The 20,739-nt window shown below is 52.8% G+C and overlaps 1 protein-coding gene across 1 annotated transcript in view; it reads right to left on the bottom strand.

The window, feature by feature from the left end:
• Positions 1 to 7,483: 7,483 nt before the first annotated feature.
• dvl2 (dishevelled segment polarity protein 2) overlaps positions 7,484 to 20,739 on the bottom strand; it is a 30,535-nt gene continuing 17,279 nt past the window's right edge. Inside the window, exons 7-15 of the mRNA XM_070863328.1 lie at positions 20,401 to 20,470; positions 19,191 to 19,330; positions 17,219 to 17,295; positions 16,663 to 16,730; positions 14,742 to 14,876; positions 13,001 to 13,132; positions 10,776 to 10,952; positions 8,857 to 9,084; positions 7,484 to 8,722 (exon numbers count right to left, since the gene is read on the bottom strand). Of these exons, the coding sequence (XP_070719429.1) occupies positions 8,292 to 8,722; positions 8,857 to 9,084; positions 10,776 to 10,952; positions 13,001 to 13,132; positions 14,742 to 14,876; positions 16,663 to 16,730; positions 17,219 to 17,295; positions 19,191 to 19,330; positions 20,401 to 20,470 (1,458 nt within the window). The 3' untranslated portion in view covers positions 7,484 to 8,291. The remainder of the gene's footprint in view (positions 8,723 to 8,856; positions 9,085 to 10,775; positions 10,953 to 13,000; positions 13,133 to 14,741; positions 14,877 to 16,662; positions 16,731 to 17,218; positions 17,296 to 19,190; positions 19,331 to 20,400; positions 20,471 to 20,739) is intronic.

Here is a 20,739-nt window from a genome sequence, read left to right as displayed (position 1 = left end):
GGAGGTTTTAAGGAGCATCTTGAAGAAGAGAGAGGCAGAGAGGTTTAGGGAGGGAGTTCTGGAGCTTGGGGCCCAGGCAGCTGAAATTACAATTACATTATCCTAATATATCCTGGGAAAATAACAGTGCACCGGGAAAAGAGGGGGAGGAATTCCTGAAATGTGTACAAGAGAACTTTCTTGATCAGTGTCTCTCCAACCCAAAGAGGAAGGAAGCAGTGCTGGATCCAGTTGTGGGGAATTAGGTGAGGCAAGTGAAGTATGTTTCAGTGGGGGAGCATTTGGGGAATAGTGATCATAATATCACGTTTAGAATAGTTAGGGAAGAGGACAAGGAACTTTATCAGAATGGTACCAGGGATGAGGGACTTGAGTTACGTGGAGAGACGGAGAAGCTGGGATTGTTCTCCTTAGAGCAGAAACGGAACTTCCTTGTTGGCTGTCACTGGACAATTGAGAAAACAGCGTGTCGAGGGGATAGGGGTCTTCATTGACCACAGTGTTCCCGAGTTTCGGAATTCTGTACGACCCCTGGCGATCCCGAGTGGCGGCAAAGGTAATTTGGACGTACCCGCTCCAATGGAGAGACCGGGACCTCGAGAGAGTCTCGGCAACAGGGGCCGATAAGAACAGGAGACTGTTCAGCCCCTTGGGAAATTACATCTCTTAACTATGTTGGGCTGGCGAGGGGAGCACGCAAACCTTCATCATACCACTTGGGGGAGCTATGCTCCAGTAATGAACCACCCGACAGAAAGGCAACTCCCATTTTTGACCACCGACGCGCCAAAGCGTTTCAGCCAACAAGGTACTTTTTTTTTTTAAAGTGCAGCCACTGTTGAAATGTAGGAAACACGGCAGCCACTTTGCGCACAGCAAGCTCCCACAAACAGCAACGTGATAATGACCCAGATCATCTGTTCCAGTGATGTTGGTTGAAAGATAAATATTGGCCCCAGGACACCGGGGAGAGCTCCCCTGCTCTTCTTTGAAATAGTGGCCGTGGGATCTTTTACATCCACCTGAGAGAGCAGACAGGGCCTTGGTTTAATGTCTCATCTGAAACACAGCCCCTCCGACAGTGCGGCGCTCCCTCAGTACTGCCCCTCCAACAGTGCGGCACTCCCCCAGTACTGCCCCTCCGACAGTGCGGCGCTCCCTCAGTACTGCCCCTCCGACAGTGCGGTGCTCCCCCAGTACAGCCCCTCCGACAGTGCGGCGCTCCCTCAGTACTGCCCCTCCGACAGTGCGGCGCTCCCTCAGTACTGCCCCTCCGACAGTGCGGCGCTCCCTCAGTACTGCCCCTCCGACAGTGCGGCGCTCCCTCAGTACTGCCCCTCAGACAGTGCCGCACTTCCAACTAAGATTCATACCGCACAGGTGTCCGCCATTCGGCCCATTGTGCCTGTACTGGCTCTTTGAAAGAGCTATTGAACGAGCCCACTCCCCCTGCTCTTTCCCCATAGCCCATTTAAATGAGCTATTTTATTCAAACCATTGACTGTGTAAGCGTGTTGTCATGAGGCTGCGACCATCTTGATACCAGTAATCTCATGACTGACTTTATTACCTTGTATTCTTGCCCCTCCTGACTGCAATCGCCAGTGCTTCCCCCTCGTCTCATACACATCTAAATACTCCTTCATGGACAGTTTTGCCCATCACACACACACACGCCGCAGATGCAAAGCCACCAGTCACGAAACCATCGGTAGGCCGGGACCTTTGGAGGGAGCAACGTGGGGCAGTATATCACTGCAGGGAGCAGCGCGTGCTGCTGCAGGAGGGCGACGGCTACGAAGCTGACCGCAGTGCGGGCAGGCACAGCAAGAGGGGCGAAGGAGCGGCGAGAGATTGTAGAGGGAAGTGACCGGGGCCCAGGAGAAGCGCGAGTTCAGGGCCCAGGGGCAGCACGGGCCCAGCCCACACTGAGATATGTGCGCGCACTGGGTCCGTGCAGCAGAGCAGGTCTCCAGTCGTCCTGGTTAACCCTTGCCACTGGACCAAGACCTCGCTCTGTCAAGCCCGTGTGGTGGCTGGTGTGCAACGGTCACCCCACGTTAAAAAATCCACCCACAGGCATCTTCCACCCTTCAGGATGTAGTTCGGGATCTGGAATATTAGGTCCTTCATTGAAACACCTGTGAACTTATCATTTTTTGGCGTGGAAGCAAGCCGTCCTCGCTTCGAGGGACTGCCTATGATGATGAGTCACTAGTGACAAGAAACCGGTGCTTCTGATCTGAGGCTCAAGCATTTTCCAATGCAACTTCACCTCCGATGAAACCCTCGAGGCTTGTGTTTACCAGAGTTGGACTCGGCTCCTTAAAAGGGAAAGAGCGCCCTCTTCCTGCATGACATGGAACAACAGGAGTCACACTCACCGTCACTTTCTGCAGAAAACCCAACAACAGAGAGTAAGGCGAGTGATCAGGCGTGTCATTTCCTTGAAGGGCAAGTGAGGATGAGCAGAGAAGAAAACCGGTCCCACTCCCGGAACAAAGTGTCACACAATACCAGCCAAACGCTGCAAAATCCCCGGGCCACGTTCCATGTTCCCACGCAGGCCGCTTTCAATTATCGGCATCGCACGTGTGCAAAGATTTGAATGTGCTGCGCATTGTGGGAGGTGGGCCGAGTGGGGGGGGGGGGGGGGGGGAGGATGGGACATTGGTCACGTTCCAGTATATTCAAGGCTGAGATCGATAGATTTTGGGACTCCAGGGGAAATCAAGGGATTGTGGGGATCGGGTGGGAATTTGGAATTAAGAACATAAGAATTAGGAGCAGGAGTCGGCCATTCGGCCCCTCGAGCCTGCTCCGCCATTCAATGAGATCATGGCTGATCTTCGACCTCAGCTCCACTTTCCCGCCCGATCCCTCGAATCCCCCAGACTCCAAAAATCTATCGATCTCTGCCTTGAATATACTCAGAGACTCAGCCTCCACAGCCCTCTGGGGCAGAGAATTCCAAAGATTCACCACCCTCTGAGTGAAGAAATTTCTCCTCATCTCAGTCCTAAATGGCCGACCCCTTATCCTGAGACTGTGACCCCTGGTTCTAGACTCCCCAGCCCGGGGGAAACATCCTCTCAGTAGCAACTCGGTCAATCCCCTCAGATTATATGTTTCAATGAGATCACCTCTCATTCTGCTAAATTCCAGAGAATACAGGCCCAGTCTACTCAATCTGTCCTCATAAGACAGTCCTCTCATCCCAGGGATCAGTCTGGTGAACCTTCGTTGCACTCCCTCTGTGGCAAGTATATCCTTCCTTAGGTAAGGAGATCCAAACTGTGCACAATACTCCAGGTGTGGTCTCACCGGGGCCCTGTACAGTTGTAGCACGTTGAGGAGATCTTATTGAATGGCGGTGCAGGCTCGAGGGGCCAAATGGCCTACTCCTAATTCTTATATTATATTCTTAAGTACCCTAAAGTGATTGTTACATTATTTAGTCTCTCCCCAATGTTATTTTACCACCAGCTCCCAACCGGAGCATTCCTTGCCACCCTCAATCTCCCTTTTCTCCCAGAAACTGAAGGCTTTTAAAATCCAAGCTTTGCATTATCCAACTATTATTTAATTTACCTCATTATTTCTTCTGCGTCTTACCCGCTGTGCCTCGGCCCTCCACTGAAATTGCCCAGGTATCTATTATCCTTTAATGAGTAATGAATGGAGGACCGGTGATTCCTGTAGCGAGAAACCAAAGTGTTGTCATTTATTTTTCTATCAGAAGATGGCCGACCAAAGTTTAATACTGAACTACTGCCCCGAAGAACTGAAAGGACGATTCTGCATGTACTTAGACCACTACCCACCATCGCTGTCCAATGCAGAAGTGGGAGGGACTTCAAATAGAAAATTGCTTTAAGAATATGTCTGTCCTTTTCGTAGATCAACCCTACGTCTTTAGGATGAGACGTTAAACCGAGGCCCCGTCTGCTCTCTCGGGTGGATGTAAAAGATCCCATGGCCACTATTTCGAAGAAGAGCAGGGGAGTTCTCCCCGGTGTTCTGGCCCATATTTATCCCTCAGTCAACATCACTGAAACAGATGATCCGGGTCATTGTCACATTGCTGTGCGTGGGAGCTTGCTGTGCGCAAATTGACTGCCGCATTTCCCACATTACAACAGTGACTACACTTCAAAAGTACTTCATTGGCTGTAAAGCGCTTTGTGACGTCGGGTGGTCATGAAAGGCGCTATATAAATCCAAGTCTTTCTGTTACCTACCTGTTCACCATACGTCCTTCACCCTCAACAGTACCCACTCACCATTGATGTTCCTAGTCATGTATTGGGGGGGCCACGTGGCCTCTTTAAGGGAGTGCACGGCCCATTGAAATCTCACGCATGCGCAGTGTTTTCAACTTAAAAGCTGCGCAGCTTAAAGGGAACTTTGCCCACTGTATCCCTCCGCCCCACCCTCTCCCTCCCTCCGCCCCCCCTCCCCACCGTACCCCTCCGCCCCGCCCCACCCCTCCACTCCACCCCACCCTTCTGCTGCTCCCCCTCCCTCTGCCCCACCATACCCCTCCACCTATTCGCTCCGGAAGCTCCTCCGAGTGTACCTTACACTGTCCGCGTGACTGATCTTCCCCGAATCTCCTGCAAAGCTCCCGGGTGAGAAACGGTTCTGTTGGACCTCCTTTCTCGCTCCAAACATCTCGTTGTTATCCCCTCCCCCCCCACCCCTAACTACATTATTTCCACCTCAAACGGCCACTTGCTGAAGCGAGTTGCAGAAAGTCTGTGATTTTCACCACGAACAGATTTTACTCGACGTCCCCACGTGACCAGGGGACACGGCTGTCACTGTGGGGTGATGCGGCCCACGGTCGGGGGAAGTTGCAGTTATACGTTACGCAGACCCGCTCCCAGCACAAGGGGGCTGGCTGGTCAGCGTCGGCTGGGACTCGGGAGCGGGTGACGCATTGGGCTTGGAAGAGCTGACGGCGGGGCGGAAGGGAGATGGGATGGGCGGAAGGACCTCCATTTACTGCTTCAAAACATCGCAAAGGTGAATTAGTCCGAGGTTCAATGAACAGCTCATCAGTTTTTGGTGGAAGTGGTTGGTAGGTGATCGGGGCCAGGACTCTGGGAGAACTCCCTGATCGTCTTCATGCATCCTTCAGAGGGACCTGGCTGTCCTTGTACACCAATCACTGAAAGTTAACGTGCAGGTACAGCAAGCAATTAAGAAAGCAAATGGTATGTTGGCCTTTATTACAGGAGGATTTGAGTATAAGAGTAAAGACGCCTTACTGTAATTGTACAGGGCCCTGGTGAGACCACACCTGGAGTATTGTGTACAGTTTTGGTCTCCTTACCTAAGGAAGGATATACTTGCCACAGAGGGAGTGCAATGAAGGTTCACCAGACTGATTCCTGAGATGGAGGGATTGTCCTATGAGGAGAGATTGAGTAGACTAGGCCGATATTCTCTCGAATTTAGAAGAATGAGAGGTGATCTCATTGAAACATACAAAATTCTTACAGGGCTTGACAGGGTAGATGCAGGGAGGATGTTTCCCCCGGGCTGGGGAGTCTAGAACCAGGGGTCACAGTCTCAGGATAAGGGGTCGGCCATTTAGGACTGAGATGAGGAGGAATTTCTTCACTCAGAGGGTGGTGAATCTTTGGAATTCTCTGCCCCAGAAGGCTGTGGAGGCTCGGTCGTTGAGTATATTCAAGGCTGAGAGGGATAGAATTTTGAATATTAGGGGAATCAAGGGATATGGGGATCGGGCGGGAAAGCGGAGTTGAGGTCGAAGATCAGCCATGATCTCATTGAATGGCGGAGCAGGCTCGAGGGGCCGAATGGCCGACTCCTGCTCCTAAATCTTATGTCCAACGTCCACCTGAACCATTGGAACAGGCGGCTAAAGCCCCTGTTTAATGTCTCATTAGACCAGTCTGGTGGTGGAACATGCCCCATACCCCACCGCAGAATACTCGTACAGCATGAGCTGGTGCAGGAGTACTAAGCCCCTCCAGCCTGTTCTACCTTCAATCAAATCACGGCTGATCTGTACCTCAACCCCATGTACCTGCCTTTGCTCCATACCCCTCGCTATCCTTACCCAACAAAAAATCTAGCCCTCTGTCTCGAAACTGTCCCCCAACACCTCCGGCCTTTTGGGGAAGAGAGTTCTAGATTTCCAGTACCCTTTATGTGAAAAATAGTGCTTCCTACATTACTACAATGTCTACACTTCAAAAGTACGTCACTGGATGCAAGGCACTTTGGGATATCCTGAGGACATGAAAGACACGACCATGTTTCAGTTTAGCTCCTGAATGGCCTCGCTCGCATTTTAAGGGTGTGCCCCCATTTGTTCTGGATCCCACCATCAGAAGGGGGTTTCTCTGTATCTACCCCGACTGGCCTTCTAGTGACGAGTTCTGAAACAAACTCCATCATCACCTCAGAGACGGGAGGATTTGAAAAGGGACAGGACGAGGTGGCGACAGAAATCAGTGAGCGGAAACCCAGGGTACCCACACAGCACCACCTGCCACAGCGAAACAAAGCTCGTGTTCAAACCCCTCCATGATCTCGCCCCCCCCCCCTCCCTCCCTGTCTCTGTAACCGCCTCCAGCCCTACCACCCGAGATTTACCAGAATGGTCCCAGGGGATGAGGGACTTCAGTGACGTGGGGAGACTGGAGAAGCTGGGGTTGTTCTCCTTGGAGCAGAGAAGGTTGAGAGGAGATTTGATCGAGGTGTTCAAAATCACGAGGGGTCCGGACAGAGTAGTTAGAGAGAAACTGTTCCCATTGGTGGAAGGGTCGGGAACCAGAGGGACACAGATTTAAGGTGATTGACAAAAGAACCAAAGAAGACAGGAGGAAAAAAAATGTATGCAGCGAGTGGTTAGGATCAGGAATGCACTGCCTGAAAGGAGGCCGACTCAATCGTGGCTTTCGAAAGGGAATTGGATAAGTATCTGGAGGAAATAAATTTTTAGGGCTGCTGGGAAAGGGTGGGGGAGTGGGACTGGCTAAGGTGCCTCCTTCTGTGCTCTGATTTCTATGAACTCTCCAAGAACTCTGCGGTCCTCCAATTCTGGTCCCTTGACCATCCCTGATTATAATCGCTCCACCATCGGTGGCCGTGCCTTCAGCTGCCTGGGCCCCAAGCTCTGGAACTCCCTCCCTAAACCTCTCCGCCTCTCTCTGTCTCTCCTCCTTTAACACACTCTTTAAAACCTACCTCTTTGACCAAGCTTTTGGTCACCTGTCCTTAATATCTCCTTAGGTGGCTCAGCGTCAAATCTTGTTTGCTAATTGCTCCTGTGAAACGCCTTGGGACAGTGTGCTATGACAAAGGGCGCCGTGTAAGGGCAAGTGGCTGTCGGTGAGCCCCCAGAAAGGAGCGAGACCAGGCGTCATGTGCTCTGTACGTCGAGACACGCAGGGACCGCGGCTGTAGAAACAGAAAACTTCAGTGAGACGAGGTCGAGTTTACTGCAAAGATTCGAAAGACTGCAAGTTTATTTTTTTTTAAATTTTTTTTTGTTGTAAAACTCCAAAATCATTGCAGTACTGCACTAATGACTTGATTACCAGATTTTCTTTTCTTCCAAAAAAAAACATTCCAACGACGGAGCCGGGTTACTTTTATTCTACAATTTATAAAATTAAAAATTAAAATAAAGCCAGACCTTCCACTTTCCTCCTACGATACACTGCAAGGCACTGGAGACGTGCAAAGCTGCTTCGCCTCTGGAAGAGGCTGCAGCAGGATTCTCAGCCAGGGCTGCGATTTCAAACGCATCCCCGGGCAGGCGTTTCACTGAGAGATTTTGTTACTGTTGCAGGCGGCACAAACCCGACAGGGGCATCTCGCGATTACAGTGGACGATAATACTCGGTCTTGGTTTATAATACAAATAAAAAATAGAAGAGATAAAAAGGCCAGAATTGCACTTATACCTCAATTAAATTACACTAAACCGCAGTTTATGTTAAAATACTTGTCTCGGTCTCTGCTCCAGCGATGGATTCTCGGGGTCCTCCGAGTTAGCGACTGCCTCGAACGTCAGCCGGGAACTCGGCATCTTCGTGCGGGGGTGGGTGAAGAGGGGTGGGGGGGGGGGGTTTGTTTCAGAACTGCGCTGGACTCTGTGCAGAGCGTGGTGCGAAAGGTGACGTTATTTACAGTGTACAAAGTTGGCAGCGGATCTTCACTCTCGCACCCTCTTCCGATTTTCCGGCGATGTCGATCGCCCCCCCCCCCCGCCCCCCCAAAAAACCGGGGTCCCCGCGCTAACGTCCGAGTCACATGACGTCCACAAAGAACTCGCTGGGGTTTCCCATGGCCATATGGAAGGACTGGCGGCTGGCGGTGAGCTCGGGGGGCACGGAGGCCAGGTCGCGGACGGGCGGCGCCCCAGGGGGCACGGCAGCCGAGGGGGGCTGGGGCACCATCATCACCATCAGGGGGTTGTACTGCAGCGGCACGCCGGGGGGCCCGTAGGCGTGGACCGAGTGGTGGGACCGCACGCTGCCCATCACCGAGTGGTGGTGGCTCCGGTGGCTGTGCTCGCTGGCCGGGGCCGAGCGCTCGCTGCCGGCGTGTTCGCGCCGCACGCTGCTCCGCGTGGAGTACTCCGATTCGCTGCCGCTGCCCGACTTGGAGTCCACCGTCTTGCCGTCCTTGTCCTTGCGTCTCTCGCTCTCGCTGCGGTTCGACCCGCTGCTTCGACTTCCTGCGAACGAGCAAAGGGTGGAAAGGTAAATAAATTACCGGCGGAAAAACCGAGAGCGCCGCTGTCCCGAGACTGCCACCTATTTGGGGCCTCCGGCGCGATGGGCCGCACGGCGCTGTGAAACCTTTGCTCACCTTCGCTGTGTTGGCTGCCGGCACTGCCGCCCCCTCCGTAGCTGTAGGTGGTGAGCTCGTGGTAACTGGGCGGCTGCGTGGAGTAGGGGTGTGGGGGTGGGTAGGGGTACTGGAAGGAATGCATGATCGGCCACGGGGTGGTGCCCGGGTGGGGAAGGGGAGCCAGCGTGTCCTGGTCCGAGGCGCCGCTCGAACCGTCGTTATCGTTCAAGGACAGGTTGGCCAAGTCTAGTGTGGAAAAGAAACAGGGAGGCAATTAATAACTCGATGCAAATCCAGGATCACAACTGGACCATTTAGTTGCTATTGCCTCTGAACCCTTTTGGAATGCATCTGGATCATTGAGTTTACAGAGTATATCGGATCACACGGGATACACGGCCCAGAAACAGGCCCTTCGGCCCAACCAGTCCGTGCCGGTGTTTATGCTCCACTCGAGCCTCCTCCGGTCTTTCCCCATCTAAATCTATCAGCATAACCCTCTATTCCCTTCTCCCACATTCTCACCACTCTCTGGGTAAAGAAGTTTCTTCTGAATTCCCCATTGGGTTTCTGGGTGACTGTCTTATATCAATGGCCTCTAGTTATGCTCTTCCCCACAAGTGGAAACATTCTCTCTGTATCCACTCCATCAAAACCTTTCATCATTTTAAAGACCTCTATTAGCTCACCCCTCAGCCTTCTCTATTCAAGAGAAAAGAGACCCAGCCTGTTCATCCTTTCCCGATATGTATACCCTCGCATTTCTGGTATCATCCTTGTCAATCTTCTCTCCACCCTCTCCAGTACCTCCACATCCTTTTTATAATATGGTGACCAGAACTGTACGCAGTGCTCCACGTGTAGTCTAACCACGGTTCGATACAGGTCTAGCACGACTTCACTACGTTTCAATTCTATCCCTCTCGAAATAAACCCGAGTGCTTGCTTTGCTTTTTATGGAATTATTATGGAAAGGCTGTTCGGTGCAATCAGCCCACTCGTTTCAATTTAACCCCACAACCCACCTCCTCCTCAAACTCTTCTTCCTCCAGAAGCACATCCAATGGCCTCAAACCCGTTGATACGGCCTGCTGTGGTGCCCCCCTCCCCCCCCCCCCGGGTAACTTACTCCACCTCACCGGCATCCTTTAGGTAACATTCACATCCACTTCCCTTCTTACCCTTAACACCCTCATTTTTCATTCGTGTCCTTGGTATTCGAACCCTGCATCACCCTCGATTTTCCTGCTCTTTCCCCAGCAATGTAACCCTCTCCAAGCAAACTGGTGCGTAGGAACAGGAGGAGGCCATTCAATTAGATCGCAGCTGATTCTGTATCTTAACTCCATTTACCCGCCTTGGCTCCGTAACACTTAATACCCTTACCCTTAAAAATCTACCGATCTCAGTGTTGAAATTTCCAATTGACCCCCGGCCTCAGCAGCTTTTGGGGAGAGAGTTCCAGATTCCCACGGCCCTTTGTGTGAAGAAGTGTTTCCTGACATCACCCTGAACGGCCTGGCTCTCATTTTAATGTGACGCCCCCCTTGTTCTGGACTCCTCCCACCAGAGGGAATAGTTTCTCACTCTCTCTACCCCGTCAACTCCTTTAAACCCCTCGATTAGATCGCCCCTTAATCTTCTACACTCGAGAGAACACAAGCCCAGTCTGTGGGACCTGCCCTCATCATTTAACCCTTTCAGTCCCGGGTATCAGTCTGGGGAGTCTGCTCTGCTCTCCCTCCGAGGCCGATATACCCTTCCTGAGGGGCGGGGCCCAGGACTGGACGCAGTTACTCCGGACGGGGTCTGACCCGAGCTTTATATAATTGTAGCGTTACTTCCAGCACATGGTAACAGGAAAGATTTTTTGAAAATTCTCTCCTTGAACTCTCACTGCCAAAGACCTGACGGAGGCTCCGCGCTCTCGCACTCACAATTCTCGCAGCCGCTGAAGTCCCCGAAGATGTAGTAACACTGCTCGGAGAAGGTGATTTTGTTGACGGTGTGGCGGATGAAGCCAGCCTTCAGCAGGTTGCTCGCGTACTTCCTCGCCTCTCGTCGATCCTGGAAACCCTCGATGTGGTGGTACAGCCAGTCCACAACGTCGGAGCCTGTGAACAACACACAGTTTTAGTCCCATCACCACTGCAATAGTGAGACCGCAGGCAAAGAAAGTGTGGGCAGAGGCAACTGGAACAGGCATCATCACCGACAAGAATGGCAGACAGTGTTGGGTAAGGGACTGAGACCCCAGTCAGTGTAGAGATATCTCCCTGAGGGAGAGGGACTGAGACCCCAGTCAGTGTAGAGATAGCTCCCTGAGGGAGAGGGACTGAGACCCCAGTCAGTGTAGAGATATCTCCCTGAGGGAGAGGGACTGAGACCCCAGTCAGTGTAGAGATAGCTCCCTGAGGGAGAGGGACTGAGACCCCAGTCAGTGTAGAGATAGCTCCCTGAGGGAGAGGGACTGAGACCCCAGTCAGTGTAGAGATATCTCCCTGAGGGAGAGGGACTGAGACCCCAGTCAGTGTAGAGATAGCTCCCTGAGGGAGAGGGACTGAGACCCCAGTCAGTGTAGAGATAGCTCCCTGAGGGAGAGGGACTGAGAGACACCAGTCAGTGTAGAGATAGCTCCCTGAGGGAGAGGGACTGAGAGACACCAGTCAGTGTATAGGTATCTCCCTGAGGGAGAGGGGACTGAGAGACACCAGTCAGTGTATAGGTATCTCCCTGAGGGAGAGGGGACTGAGAGACACCAGTCAATGTACAGATATCTCCCTGAGGGAGAGGGACTGAGACCCCAGTCAGTGTACAGATATCTCCCTGAGGGAGAGGGACTGAGAGACACCAGTCAGTGTACAGATATCTTCCTGAGGGAGAGGGACTGAGACCCCAGTCAATGTACAGATATCTCCCTGAGGGAGAGGGACTGAGACCCCAGTCAGTGTAGAGATAGCTCCCTGAGGGAGAGGGACTGAGAGACCCCAGTCAGTGTACAGATATCTTCCTGAGGGAGAGGGACTGAAACCCCAGTCAGTGTACAGATATCTCCGAGAGAGAGAGGGACTGAGAGACACCAGTCAGTGTACAGATATCTTCCTGAGGGAGAGGGACTGAGAGACACCAGTGTACAGATATCTCCGAGAGAGAGAGGGACTGAGAGACACCAGTCAGTGTAAAGATATCTCCGAGAGAGCGGGACTGAGAGACACCAGTCAGTGTACAGATATTCCCCTGAGAGGGACTTAGGGACACCAGTCAGTGTACAGATATCTCCCTGAGGGAGAGGGACTGAGAGACACCAGTCAGTGTACAGATATCTCCCTGAGGGAGAGGGACTGAGAGACACCAGTCAGTGTACAGATATCTCCCTGAGAGAGAGGGACTGAGAGACACCAGTCAGTGTACAGATATCTCCCTGAGGGAGAGGGACTGAAGGACACCAGTCAGTGTACAGATATCCCCCTGAGGGAGAGGGGATTGAGAGACAGCAGTCCGTGTACAGATATCTCTGAGAGAGAGGGACTGAGAGACAGCAGTCAGTGTACAGATATCCCCCTGAGGGAGAGGGGCTGAGAGGCACTAGTCAGTGTACAGATATCTGCCTGAGGGAGAGGGGATTGAGAGACAGCAGTCCGTGTACAGATATCTCCCTGAAAAGTTACACAGTGAGTAATCCTTAACCTACTGAATAAACAGTGACTCTGTACAGTTACACAGTGAGTGACCCTTACCCTGAATAAACAGTGACTCTGTACAGTTACAGTGAGTGACTCTTACCCTGAATAAACAGTGACTCTATACAGTTACAGTGAGTGACCCTTACCCTGAATAAACAGTGACTCTGTACAGTTACAGTGAGTGACCCTTACCCTGAATAAACAGGGACTCTGTACAGTTACACAATGCGTGACCCTTGATGTAAAGAATAACTCTGGTTATGCAGGAAGTAACCCATCCCCTGAACAAGCAGGAGCCTCATACAGTTACACTGTAAATAACCTGTTTTCTGAACAGGAACTCTACGATTACACATTGAGTCACCTTCACCTTGCTGAGTAAGGAGAAACTCGATACAGCAAGCACCTTTGCAGTTGTGACCATGGCAGTGTTAATACCCTGTATGTTGGGTAATGCAAGTCTGATTAACAAAACCTACCTAAAAATGCATTGGGGATTGTAATTTTCAACCACATTCTGTCTCGAACTTCAAGGCCAGATTCTGGGGAGGCCATCGCCTTAGCGACAGACATCATATCCGTGTGGATCGACAAGTTGAAGTCATCAAACCCTGGAGAAAGATTTTGCAAACCGATTACAGCACAAGATTTGCCAGAGATTGCAACAGAGGCCACTGGCCCAACACAAACAGAACATCTGTTCCCTCCGCTTACTCTTACTGTACGTCTTCAGGCCTGTGACGTGACTGGCAGACCCACAACCTGCCCCCAGGCTCTGGTAATGCCATTAACAGGCCACTGGGGTGGGGGCGACGCAGCAACAGCTGGAGGCAAGTTGCCTCTTGTTACCATGCCCAATCAATAGGGCAGCCAAGGTCAGAAACGCAACGTCTGGAGATGTGAACCTGTGTTCCACCACTCCAGGGCGCTGTGCACTGGGTACCACAATATCTAATCAACGTGGCTATTTTTAAAAATTCGTTCCTGCGATGAGGACGTCACGGGCAAGGCCGGCATTTATTGCCCGTCCCTAATTGCCCCTTGAGAAGATGGTGGTGAGCCGCCTTCTTGAACCGCTGCAGTCAGTGTGGTGAAGGTGCTCCCACAGTGCTGTTAGGGAAGGAGTTCCAGGATTGTGACCCAGCGACGATGAAGGAACGGTCGATATATTTCCAAGTCGGGATGGTGTGTGACTGGGAGGGGAACGTGGAGGTGGTGGTGTTCCCATGCGCCTGCTGCCCTTGTCCTTCTAGGCGGTAGAGGTCGTGGGTTTGGGAGGTGCTGCCGAAGAAGCCTTGGTGAGTTTCTGCAGTGCATCTTGTAGATGGTGCACACTGCAGCCACGGTGCGCCGGTGGTGGAGGGAGTGAGTGTTGAAGGTGGTGGGTAGCGTGCCAATCAGGCGGGCTGCTTGGTCCTGGATGGTGTCGAGCTTCTCGAGTGTTGTTGGAGCTGCAACTCATCCAGGCAAGTGGAGAGTGTTCCATCACACTCCTGACTTGTGCCTTGTAGATGGTGGAAAGGCTTTGGGGAGTCAGAAGGTGAGACACTCGCCGCAGAATACCCAGTCTCTGACCTGCTCTTGTTGCCACGGTAATTATGTGGCTGGTCCAGTTGGGTTTCTGGGGAATTGGGAGGGGAGGAGGCGCAGTCTCTGCGTAGCCCCAAAATGGCAGGCCCATCAACAGTTCAGAGCCAAGTCAATCCTCTGTGACATACTCGGCCATCTAATACCTGAAACGAGAGAGATTCACAATACTCCGGGCACGGTTGGTGAGTGGCTGGCCATGCGGCCCAGTAATGGAACCTGGAGCAGACGACCGGTCAGTGGGGGCTGCGATGCTACTCATTCTGCTCTGGGAGCGTCCGCAAACTAATGCCTTCACGGGTAGGGCTGTCCTACCTGTACAAGCAGGAGGGCGCGTACCAGTGCTTTGCTGACGAGCTGCACCGTCTTAGCTGACTCAATCCCAGTACACGTCTGAGGATCCCGAACCCTTGGGTCTACAACATTGTTCCCTCCAATCGTATTGTCGCCATGTGGCCCCTTTAAGGGGCTGCGTGGGGGCCATTCAAAATGGTGCGCATGCATGGAGGGGGGGGGGGTTCCGTTGAAAAGTCGGCTGCGCGGGATCCAGGGAGCGGGAACGTTGTCGGCAACCTGCGCGCCCGGTCCTTCCCTCGGCTAGTGACGCAGGGCCACCCAGCGGGAGTCACTCACGTTCGGTTTCGGTAATTGAGCTGCTCGAGGTGATGGTGCTCATGGACGAGCTGGCGCCGTAAGCTGGGTACGCTCCAGTCAATGCGACAGAATGAGAAACCCAAGCGGCGGGATCGATAGGCCGGATCGGCTCATCTACAGAAAGAGGCACAGAGAATCGCATCAGTGAGTGTGGAACACCTGTAGAGGAGAGAGAAAAGACAGCAAAAAAAAACAGGAAAAGAATATCATCAACATGGTAACTCACCAACAGATGCAACAATACACTTCAATACTCCAACAATTAAATGCCCCTCAGTAGATTTTGCCCACTCCTCTCCAGACGGCACTGACCCATGCTGTCACCTTGTGCCCTGCAGCATGTCGCCCAATTTTCATGTGAGACCCGTTGCACTGAGTGCCCACAGGTTACTCACACATTGGGGACAGGGAATGTACGCCACACGTCCAGAAATGGTCCTCACCCAACACCCACACACTCATATTCCAGCAGAGGGCACGAGATAGAATCATACGGCACAGGAGGAGGCCATTCGGCCCATCGTGCCAGCTCTTTCAAAGAGCTCTCCGATTAGTCCCAGTAAAGAGGGAGCTTTACTCTGTATCTAACCCGTGCTGTACCTGCCCTGGAAGTGTTTGATGGGACAGAGGGAGCTTTACTCTGTATCTAACCCCGTGCCGTACCTGCCCTAGGAGTGTTTGATGGGACAGAGGGAGCTTTACTCAGTATCTAACCCGTGCTGTACCTGCCCTGGAAGTGTTTGATGGGACAGAGGGAGCTTTACTCTGTATCTAACCCGTGCTGTACCTGCCCTGGAAGTGTTTGATGGGACAGTGTAGAGGGAGCTTTACTCTGTATCTAACCCCCTGTACCCGCCCTTGAAGTGTTTGATGGGACAGTGTAGAGGGAGCTTTACTCTGTATCTAACCCCCTGTACCCGCCCTGGGAGTGTTTGATGGGACAGTGTAGAGGGAGCTTTATTCTGTATCTAACCCCGTGCTGTACCTGCCCTGGGAGTGTTTGATGGGACAGTGTAGAGGGAGCTTTACTCTGTATCTAACCCGTGCTGTACCTGCCCTGGGAGTGTTTGATGGACAGTGTAGAGGGAGCTTTACTCTGTATCTAACCCCCTGTACCTGCCCTGGGAGTGTTTGATGGGACAGTGTAGAGGGAACTTTACTCTGTATCTAACCCCCTGTACCTGCCCTGGGAGTGTTTGATGGGACAGTGTAGAGGGAGCTTTACTCTGTATCTAACCCCGTGCTGTACCTGCCCTGGGAGTGTTTGATGGGACAGTGTAGAGGGAGCTTTACTCTGTATCTAACCCCGTGTTGTACCTGCCCTGGGAGTGTTTGATGTGACAGTGTAGAGGGAACTTTACTCTGAATCTAACCCCATGCTGTACCTGCCCTGGGAGTGTTTGATGGGACAGTGTAGAGGGTAGAGGGAGCTTTACTCTGTATCTAACCCCGTGCTGTACCTGCCCTGGGAGTGTTTGATGGGACAGTGTAGAAGGAACTTTACTCTGTATCTAACCTGTGCTGTACCTGCCCTGGGAGTGTTTGATGGGACAGTGTAGAGGGAGCTTTACTCTGTATCTAACCCCATGCTGTACCTGCCCTGGGAGTGTTTGATGGGACAGTGTAGAGGGAGCTTTACTCTGTATCTAACCCCGTGCTGTACCTGCCCTGGGAGTGTTTGATGGGACAGTGTAGAGGGAGCTTTACTCTGTATCTAACCCCGTGCTGTACCTGCCCTGGGAGTATTTGATGCGACAGCCAAGTGTCGTTAAAATTTGAGCTTGAGGCATTGAAAAATGTACTCACACAAGTCAATAAAAATCTATTTAGGGGGCACAGAACATTCTGCTCTTAACTGCAGTGAAAGGTTAAATCTTCAAACAGCTGGTATGATACTTACTTCTGGGCAATGTGAAATAACCCTGAGGCGATGGGTCCCAGCACTTGGCAACTGTTAAAATGATCGGCCTTAAAACAGGAAAAAGCACACAGATTAACGTCGAACAAAGTACCGAAGCACTCTAAGCATCACAGAACACATTAGGAAGTGGAACATGAGAAATGGCCGTACAGTCATTCAGGTCCAGGTGCAAAACCTGCTTCAACCAGGCTCAACTTCCTCATGTACCCCTCCCTCCCAGTGAGCACAGATGGGGGAGGCCATTTGGCCCATCAAGCTCATCCTTCCACGAGAAGGTGAACACCCCTATTGCAGTGCCTCACTGCCTTGTGAGTGACTCCAGACCTATTTCCCTGCACTGCCCTACCCGGAGACGATTCCAGGCATTGACACAATTTGTGTGAGGTGTTTGCTGACGTTAGCCCTCATCGGCCAAGAACAATAAACTTCACATTCCATGTGAAGTCAACAGTGGCCTCTCTCTTTTGAAATATATTAACATAAATATAGTAAGGCTGGGGGGTGGAGGCAGGATTCAGGTGGCATTGTCACTTACCCAGGCTTGTGTACGATCTCCCTCAGAACCCGTACGGCATCGTCATTGCTCATGTTCTCGAAGTTTATATCGTTCACCTGAAGGGGTCAGAAGGACCTGGAGTGAGTGATGTAGGAAGCCTTCTATCCGAGCAGTCGCACGTGAACGCAACAATTCTGCTCCCGACAGAGACCCACACTACACTACTGTACGACACCGACTGTTCAATATTAAATGCTGGTATCTCAGAATAGGCTCAATTGGTTAAGTGTCCAATGTGCTACTGAGTTATTCTGACCCAATGGTCCCTATTTTGGTCTCCAATCTAGCGGGTGGGTGGTGGGTTGGAGGGGGGGAGACAATGTTCCCGCTAATTTTGGGGGGTGCATGGCCCCTTTAATGGGCTTTGCGACCCATTAAGTTTCTCGCTCACATGTGGCTTTTTTCAAGTGTAAATCCGTTGAGCGGGCTGCGTGGAATCTCCAGATCGCTGCATGGACGCTCAGCTTGACAGGAACATTGGTGGGGGTGGGGGTGGGGGTGTAGACTGCCAGTAGCCTCAGACTCCTGGCTGGTTAAACACAGCCGGCATTTCCCATCCCAATGGCTAGCCAGCGACCCCCGCTGGAAGGCAAGGTGCACATTTGTGGATGTTGAGGGAGAGTGTGATTGGCCGTGATGCAGTCCCACCAACACTCACCGTCTACAACAACTTGCATTTATATAGCAGCTTTAACATAGTGAAACGTCCCAAGGTGCTTCACAGGAGACAGAAAATGAACACCGAGCCGCACAAGTAGAAATTAGCGCAGGACTTGGTCAAAGAGGTCGGTTTTAAGGAGCGTCTTGAAGGAGAGAGGTAGTGAGGTTTAGGGAGGGAGTTCCAGAGCTTGGGGCCCAGGCAACAGAAGGCACGGCCACCGATGGTGGAGCGATTATAATCAGGGATGGTCAGGAGGGCAGAATTAGAGGAGCGCAGATATCTCGGGGGTTGTGAGGCTGGAGGAGATTACAGAGATAGGGAGGGGCGAGGGCCATGGAGGGATTTGTAAACAAGGATGAGAATTTTGAAATTGAGACGTTGCTTAACCGGGAGCCAATGTAGGTCAGCGAGCACAGGGGGTGATGGGTGAGCGGGACTCGGTGCGAGTTAGGACACGGGGTCAGCGAGCACAGGGGTGATGGGTGAGCGGGACTCGGTGCGAGTTAGGACACGAGGCAGCGAGCACAGGGGGTGATGGGTGAGCGGGACTCGATGCGAGTTAGGACACGGGGCAGCGAGCACAGGGGGTGATGGGTGAGCGGGACTCGATGCGAGTTAGGACACGGGGTCAGCGAGCACAGGGGTGATGGGTGAGCGGGACTCGGTGCGAGTTAGGACACGGGGGTCAGCGAGCACAGGGGTGATGGGTGAGCGGGACTCGGTGCGAGTTAGGACACGAGGCAGCGAGCACAGGGGGTGATGGGTGAGCGGGACTCGGTGCGAGTTAGGACACGGGGCAGCGAGCACAGGGGCTGATGGGTGACCGGGATTCGGTGCGAGTTAGGACACGGGGGCAGCGAGCACAGGGGGTGATGGGTGAGCGGGACTCGATGCGAGTTAGGACACGGGGCAGCGAGCACAGGGGGTGATGGGTGAGCGGGACTCGGTGCAAGTTAGGACACGGGGCAGCGAGCACAGGGGGTGATGGGTGAGTGGGACTCGGTGCGAGTTAGGACACGGGGCAGCGAGCACAGGGGGTGATCTAGATTGACAGATGAAGGATGGGCACTGGAGAGATGCTGGTGCCTGTGGAATGGTACTCCATTATGAGTCAGCAACTCCAGGAGATGATTGTGATGGGAAATTAATGCTAAAACTACAATGAAATTCTGATTTGTTTCCCGCTAAACCCTGCAATTAAACAGGCCCCAACACTTTCCCCATGACACCCCGCGAGCTCGGCCTCACTGAACCCCGAGAGCCCCCTGACGTGCGGCCGTTCCCAGTTACCTGCAACAGCATATCGCCAGGTTCGATCCTGCCGTCCGCCGCCACCGCCCCGCCTTTCATTATTGAGCCGATGTAAATCCCTCCGTCCCCTCGCTCGTTGCTCTGGCCCACGATACTGATGCCCAGAAAGTTGTACTTTTCTGCAGTTGGAGAAAATGAAATCATTATTACTTTATTGATGATCGGGATCGGGATATTTACCAGAGCTCGAAATCAACATCTGCAACTGTTGCGTTTAATTATTTGTACAATTTCTAGAAAGGAGGAGCTTGCATTTCTACAGCGCCTTTCACGACCACTGGACTTCCCAAACACTGTGAAGACCACCATTGGGGGCAGAGGGGAACTCGGTTTAACATCTCACGCGAAAGACAGCACCTCAGACTTTGCAGTGCTCCCTCAGTACTGCCCCTCCGACAGTGCGGCGTTCCCTCAGTACCGCCCCTCTGACAGTGTGGCGCTCCCTCAGTACCGCCCCTCCGACAGTGCGGCGCTCCCTCAGTACTGCCCCTCTGACAGTGCGGCACTCCCTCAGTACCGCCCCTACGACAGTGCGGCGCTCCCTCAGTACTGCCCCTCTGACAGTGTGGCGCTCCCTCAGTACCGCCCCTCCGACAGTGCGGCGCTCCCTCAGTACCGCCCCTCCGACAGTGCGGCGCTCCCTCAGTACTGCCCCTCCGACAGTGCGGCGCTCCCTCAGTACCGCCCCTCTGACAGTGCGGCGCTCCCTCAGTACCGCCTCTCCGACAGTGCGGCGCTCCCTCAGTATAGCCCCTCCGACAGTGCAACGCTCCCTCAGTACTGCCCCTTCGACAGTGCGGCGTTCCCTCAGTACCGCCCCTCCGACAGTGCGGCGCTCCCTCAGTACTGCCCCTCCGACAGTGCGGCGCTCCCTCAGTACTGCCCCTCCGACAATGCAGTGCTCCCTCAGAACTGCCCCTCCGACAATGCAGTGCTCCCTCAGTACTAGGCTGGGAGTGTCAGCCTAGATTTTGTGCTCGAGGGCTACCACTGAGCCACACTGACACTCAGTCAGTTGTGTGTGTCAAGCCGAATGGTACCACTCTGTGCTGCAATATCTACGCACAAGCGAGAGGCAGCCAGCTCGCACAGCATAGAAACCTCATGATAAAACCAAGATACTCGAGCACAGCGGGTATAGTATCAGCAAACGCCATCAGCATTCCAGAGCACAGAGCTACTCACTTACCCATGTTCAACGTGACTGTGATGATGTTCAGGGACATTGTCGAGTCAGTCACACTGCTGAACGAGGAGGCCTATGTAGGTTTAAAAGCAGAAAAGCTTCAATTCGGAGATTTAACAGAACTGTTCAAAATGACTGGGGATTTTGATGGAGTAAATAAGGAGAGACTGTTCCCGGGGCAGGAGGGTCGGTAACCAGAGGGACACAGATTGACGATAATCGGCGATGGAACCAGAGGGGGAGATGGGGAGAATGTGTTTACGCAGCGAGTTGTTGTGATCGGGAACGCGCTGCCTGAAAGGGCGGTGGGAGCAGATTCAATAGTAACTTTCAAACCGGGAA

Source organism: Pristiophorus japonicus, chromosome 20 (assembly GCF_044704955.1).
Source record: "Pristiophorus japonicus isolate sPriJap1 chromosome 20, sPriJap1.hap1, whole genome shotgun sequence".
In the NCBI taxonomy this organism is placed as follows: Eukaryota; Metazoa; Chordata; class Chondrichthyes; family Pristiophoridae; genus Pristiophorus; species Pristiophorus japonicus.
This window is presented reverse-complemented; position numbering and strand designations above follow the sequence as displayed.